This window comes from Cotesia typhae, unplaced genomic scaffold, assembly GCF_013202065.1.
Source record: "Cotesia typhae breed Kobodo isofemale line unplaced genomic scaffold, CoteBio_Ctyphae contig_27, whole genome shotgun sequence".
NCBI classification, from domain to species: Eukaryota; Metazoa; Arthropoda; class Insecta; order Hymenoptera; family Braconidae; genus Cotesia; species Cotesia typhae.
This window is the reverse complement of record NW_027423733.1, coordinates 1,240,151-1,246,125: the sequence shown is the minus strand read 5'-3', so window position 1 is coordinate 1,246,125 and position 5,975 is coordinate 1,240,151. Positions and strand designations below refer to the sequence as shown.

Sequence of the window (5,975 nt, the reverse complement as noted above, 5' to 3'; positions counted from 1 at the left end):
CTGGACCAGATGAGAATAGCCTGATGTAAAATATAATAAAGTATGGTAAGGCATACTACATCAGGACCATTCCTGGACCAGATGAGGATAACCTGATGTAAAATATAATAAAGTATGGTAAGGCATACTACATCAGGACCAGGTCTGGACTTGATGAGGCTAGCCTGATGTAAAATATAATCAGGTATTGTAAAGTATACTGCATCAGGACTAAATACAGTTATCATAGTATAAAAAATTATTAAGTATGACATGTTTCACATCATGATTGTCATACTTATACCATAAATTAGGTTGTATCTGTATCAGATCAAATTAATAAGAGTCATTTATCTATATTAAATGATAACTTAATTCAATTCAAAATATTTTTCATAAAAAATTTTAATGAGTTTGTAACAGGGTAAAATTACCCTTAATCGATAAGTCACCGAATATCGATAATTATTCGACATAGCACTGGCGCGTCTCGATCTTCGGGCTTAAAGGGAGAATAGGAGGAGGTGAGTTTGGGTTAAAATAGGTGAGCCGTGCAGTGGAACAGGGAGAAGTAGTGTGACCGCCAGACTGAGTGCCACGGAGATCAAAAAGGACCGTTCCCGAGAGTACTGACGAGACGAAGGAAGCCAACTACAACTAGGACTTCATCCTCAACGAGTGAGTTAGATCATCGTTTTGTTCGTCAAGGTGTCAATTATTGCTCTGTGGGAAGGAAGTGGACCGCGGTTTATCCAATGCCCAGTTACTTCTCCTAATTATTTATCAATTGGATCGTTTAATCGACGATTATTAATAGATTAATAGTGAAACATTTGCTAGTTTTGGATTTAGTGATTTTCATGGGGGTTTATTAGGGTGATTCAAAAAAAAAGAATATTTTTTTTTTCGTTTGGTACTCTGAAAAATAGGTTCCTAGACACCTCTAAGAAAGCCTCTCCAAGCATGAGTTCTTAATTGTAACGGGAAGGTCCTCCTTCTTACAGTTTTCTATTTTTTCTTATTATCAGATAGAAAAATTCATTTCTCGCTTCCAACTACTTGAAAAAATATCTTGTTCCTTAGATTTTGTAGGAAATTGAATGCTCTATAAAAAAGGTCTCTTACGATTTTTTCGTAAACCCAACCGTTTAAAAGATATTAACGGTTAAAGTTTGATTATTTTTGGGAAAATTTTTTATTTCTTATGAATTTTATAACTCAATGAAAAAAAATCATTATGAATGATGAAACTCATAGTTTTGTAGGAAATTTACTGCTCTATAAAAATGGTCTCTTATGATTTTTCGATCAAGTTGAGCGTTTACGAGATATTCATCGTCAAACATCAATGCATATCAATTTTTCTAGTTTTTGATCAATAATTCGAAAAATTTCAATTTATTCTGTGAGTTTCAAGGAAATTTAGACAAATTTGAGTTTTTATTATAAAAGCAACTCCTATAGATGTTTTCTGTTCAAAAATTCATTTGAAAGTTTTTATTCTAATAATATTTTTTTAAATTTTATCTTTAATAATTTAAAATCTTAATCGCGTTGTCATTTATTATTATGAAATTTGTTCAGTGCGTATTTTTAATTTGTTTTTCACAAAATATACATAAAATTTTCGTTCGAGGGGATTTTTGTTTTAAATTCCATTTCTTCTTCTGTTTGTCTTCTGAAACTAACGCCATCTATGTTTTTTACTCTCAACTATCTTCAGTATCTACCCATTTAATACCGTATTTTCAGTGTTCCTAAAACTGATCATCTTGAATACGTAATAAAATAATTCATTTTAAATAAGTCTTATAATCATCACATAAATTTATTTATCATCAATTAACCTACAATGAATAAAGAAATACGTTTTATCGGAATACCTCTACAAAGAATTTCGGAACGTAAGTTACCAAAAGTGAAAGAGGTTATGCGTGTGTTTTTCTACCAACTTAAAATTTTAAAGTATTCAATCAAACAAAGTGCTAAAAATTCAGTTGACCAAGTTATTGAACTGTGGAGAAAAATTAGATTCCAACTAGTGGAGCTCCTAATGCAGTCAAAAAATTTCTTCGCTATCACAGTCAATGGTTAAAATTACAAAAAAATTTCGATAAAAAGAATTCAGCGCAAAACCAAAAGGAAATGAAATTTCAGACTGATCTTGAACAATTATTCGACATTGTGAGCGAAAAATCCTTAAAAGTGCTTGATGATAATATTAGAAAGTTGTATTTGGATCAAAAATTCGGTACCCATAAAGAGATTCTTTCTAATAATGTACCTGTATCAAACTTAACCACAACTATGATGGGAATAGATGAGAGTAGTAAGTATCTGAGATATTTAATTATTATAAAGTCAGGTAGTAGTGTAACTTTTCATAGATGACTAGATGACATTTGACTAGACAATTTTTGGAGTCCTTTCTTAATTATTTGTCATCAAAATGAATAAATTCTATACATTTTCTTCGTTTAATTTATAAAACAGATCTTATTCCAGACTTAGATCAACCGTCTACCAGTCATGCGATTGTTCCAAGTGAAAAATCAGAGTCGTTCTCTACGTATACATTAAGTGGAGTTACAAATTTTGGATCTGATTCAGAGTATGAACCTCCAATTCCGACAAAACGAGCAAAACTTGATGTCTTAACTCCTGAAGTCATTTTTGGACTCGACCGAGCTAATGTCAGCAGTAGAAATGCGATGTTTATTATTGCTCCGGTTTTACTAGCAGTAGGTATTAAAATTGAAGATACAACGCTCAGTTATAGTTCAATTCAACGAGCTCGTATGCTTCAAAGAGAAGACATTGCTAAAGGACTTAATGACAACTTTAAGACACACGATAAATACGTTGTGCATTGGGACGGAAAAATGCTGAATGACCTTGTTGGATCAAAATCTGTGGAACGGCTACCAGTTATTTTAACTGCATTTGGTACCGAACAATTACTTGGGGTTCCAAAAATGAATTCTGGGACGGCAGACAATCAAACATCAGCCATTTTATCGACATTGAGTGAATGGGGTATTACTAATTATGTTAAGGCGATGTGTTTTGACACGACGGCAGTTAATACAGGTAACTTATCAATGATAATTTAATCTAAAAAATATTTAATTATTAACGTTCTAGTTTAATTTTTATTGCTTACTGAATTTCACTTTTGAAATTATTGAGAATTATTTACTCATTTGGATTTTAAATATAATCTACAATTTGTTGAAAATATTAAATTTAACGATAGTTATCTATTTTCTTTATACAGGAATTCATAACGGTACATGTAAGGCAATTGAAAAGACTTTGGGAAGAGAGTTAATCTAGTTACCATGTCGTCACCACATTTTTGAGATCATATTGAGAAGTGCATTTGAAGTATATTGGCCTGTGTCATCTGGGCCAAACGTACCAATGTTCGGAAGATTTAAAAAATCATGGGATGAAATAAATAAAACTAATTATAAAGCTGGAATTGAAGATACTGTTGTTGCTGATATCATTTTGGATAAAAAAATGAAATATCTAGTTTAATTGCACAATCCTTACAGGTATGATTTAACTGCGATTTTAAGAAAAAAATTTTCTTGTTTCTGACAAATTTTTAATTGTTTTTGATAGTTACTACAACCCCGAGATGACTATAAAGAATTGTTGGAATTGTCGTTGATTTTCCTTGGAGAAATGCCTCAAGAAGAAATTTTTTCAAACGTCCTGGTGCAATTCATCATGCTAGGTGGATGGCGAAGGCAATTTACAGTTTAAAAATGTTTCTATTCAGAAATGAATTTAAACTTTCTAATAAAGAATTGGACGGTCTTCGGCAAATTTGTATATTTATAGTTACACTGTATTTAAAAGCTTGGTTTTCATCAACTTCTGCAACAACTGCTGCTGATCATGACTTGCAGTTTTTGAAAAATTTATTCGAGTACAAAAATATCAATTCATTGATTTCTTCAGCAACTTATGAAAAAATGATTTTGCATTTATGGTATTTAAGTGATGAACTTGCCATTTTATCATTATTTGACGATACCGTTTCATTGGAAGTAAAAAAATATTGTTGGAGCTGTTAATACTCGTAACGGTACAGATTCTAAAGCTAAAAATTTATAATTGATAAAAACGATTTGAATTCATTAACGCAAAAAGTCTGAGTGACTTTGTTTCTAAAAAGTCTTTAAATCTCTTTAAAATCTTTGATTTACCATATGACTTCCTTGATAAAGATATTGAATCGTGGCCTACTAATGACAGTTACATTGAAAATAAAGAATACTTTAACCAATTGAAAGTTGTTAATGATTCAGCAGAACGAGCTGTTGCATTAGTTAGTGAGTATAATCAATGCTTGACAAAAATGAAGAGCAATTCCAATACTTATTGCAAATTATCAAAGAACATCGAAAAAACTACCCAAACTGCAATAGAGGAAATTATTTACAGTAAAAGTGTACCGTTATGTTGAAAATATTGAAAATTATATGGCAGTTGATAATTAAATAAATAAATTCTTCGATAAAAAAGTGAAACACATGTGAAACACACTAAATTGAATTATATATTTAAAAAAATGCACTAATTTTTTGTTTTAATGTAATCAAACATGTCCAAGACTAAAAAAACTAATTAAAAAAATAGTTCATAACATATTTCTATTCATAGAAACTCAAATTTGTCTCAATTTCCTTGAAACTCACAGAATAAATTGAAATTTTTCGAATTATTGATCAAAAACTAGAAAAATTGATATGCATTGATGTTTGACGATGAATATCTCGTAAACGCTCAACTTGATCGAAAAATCATAAGAGACCATTTTTATAGAGCAGTAAATTTCCTACAAAACTATGAGTTTCATCATTCATAATGATTTTTTTCATTGAGTTATAAAATTCATAAGAAATAAAAAATTTTCCCAAAAATAATCAAACTTTAACCGTTAATATCTTTTAAACGGTTGGGTTTACGAAAAAATCGTAAGAGACCTTTTTTATAGAGCATTCAATTTCCTACAAAATCTAAGGAACAAGATATTTTTTCAAGTAGTTGGAAGCGAGAAATGAATTTTTCTATCTGATAATAAGAAAAAATAGAAAACTGTAAGAAGGAGGACCTTCCCGTTACAATTAAGAACTCATGCTTGGAGAGGCTTTCTTAGAGGTGTCTAGGAACCTATTTTTCAGAGTACCAAACGAAAAAAAAAATATTCTTTTTTTTTGAATCACCCTAGGGTTTATACCCGAGGATCATTCAATCGACCTTGCGGGGAAATTTTAATAACTAGAAATAATCAATTAATAAATCAACATCCGAAAATTTCGTTAATTTTATTGTTGTAATTTTTATAACAATTAACTTAGTAAAATTGATTAACTTTTGTCATTGAAAAAAAAATCGACAATTTTTATTCGTGGAATTTTAGTCAAGCGTCAATTTTTGGTGTCGCAGTAAATTCCAATACCCGAGGTCAAGCAAAACAGCTAGCAAATGTTCTAGCAATTAAAAATTGAATATTTCGACCTGTGTCGAATTTTTATGATTGATAAAACGATCAGAAAATTGTTGACAATATTTTATATTAAGAATTAATTACTGGGATTGTTATATTTGGAATTTATTATTGAAAATAGGATAGATCGGAAAATTATTAAGTATTAATTGTTAAGAATATTATAGTAAGAATTTATTATTGAAAAACAATACCGATCGAAAAATATATTAAGAAAATTATTAAGAGTTAATTATTGAAAATAATATAGATTGGAAAATTATTAAGAATATTATATTAGGAATTATTTAATGAAAATATTTTATTGTAAAACTAATTATTTTATATCACGTGGAAATTTAGTAATTTTTGGGGATTAAGTCCGTGAAGTAGTCAAATTGAAATTACTGAAACTTGATAATTATCGGCGTGGACATTAAGTCCTAGAAATTAGTTAATTGAGTCAAAAATTGTCACAGTAAAAATTTAGTCA

At 29.7% G+C, this 5,975-nt stretch overlaps 1 protein-coding gene across 3 annotated transcripts; it reads left to right on the top strand.

Moving 5' to 3' along the window:
- Positions 1 to 910: 910 nt before the first annotated feature.
- LOC141525786 (uncharacterized) lies at positions 911 to 3,478 on the top strand. Of its 3 annotated transcripts, XM_074240410.1 has the most exons (4): positions 911 to 2,308; positions 2,473 to 2,720; positions 2,826 to 3,069; positions 3,257 to 3,478. In XM_074240410.1, exons 1-4 carry the CDS (start codon positions 2,125 to 2,127, stop codon positions 3,313 to 3,315), a joined length of 735 nt encoding a protein of 244 aa, XP_074096511.1. In that variant the 5' UTR covers positions 911 to 2,124; the 3' UTR covers positions 3,316 to 3,478. The 3 variants fall into 3 exon arrangements, with proteins under 3 accessions (XP_074096511.1, XP_074096510.1, XP_074096509.1); XM_074240409.1 differs by having other exon boundaries at positions 2,485 to 3,069; XM_074240408.1 differs by having other exon boundaries at positions 2,473 to 3,069.
- Positions 3,479 to 5,975: the final 2,497 nt, after the last annotated feature.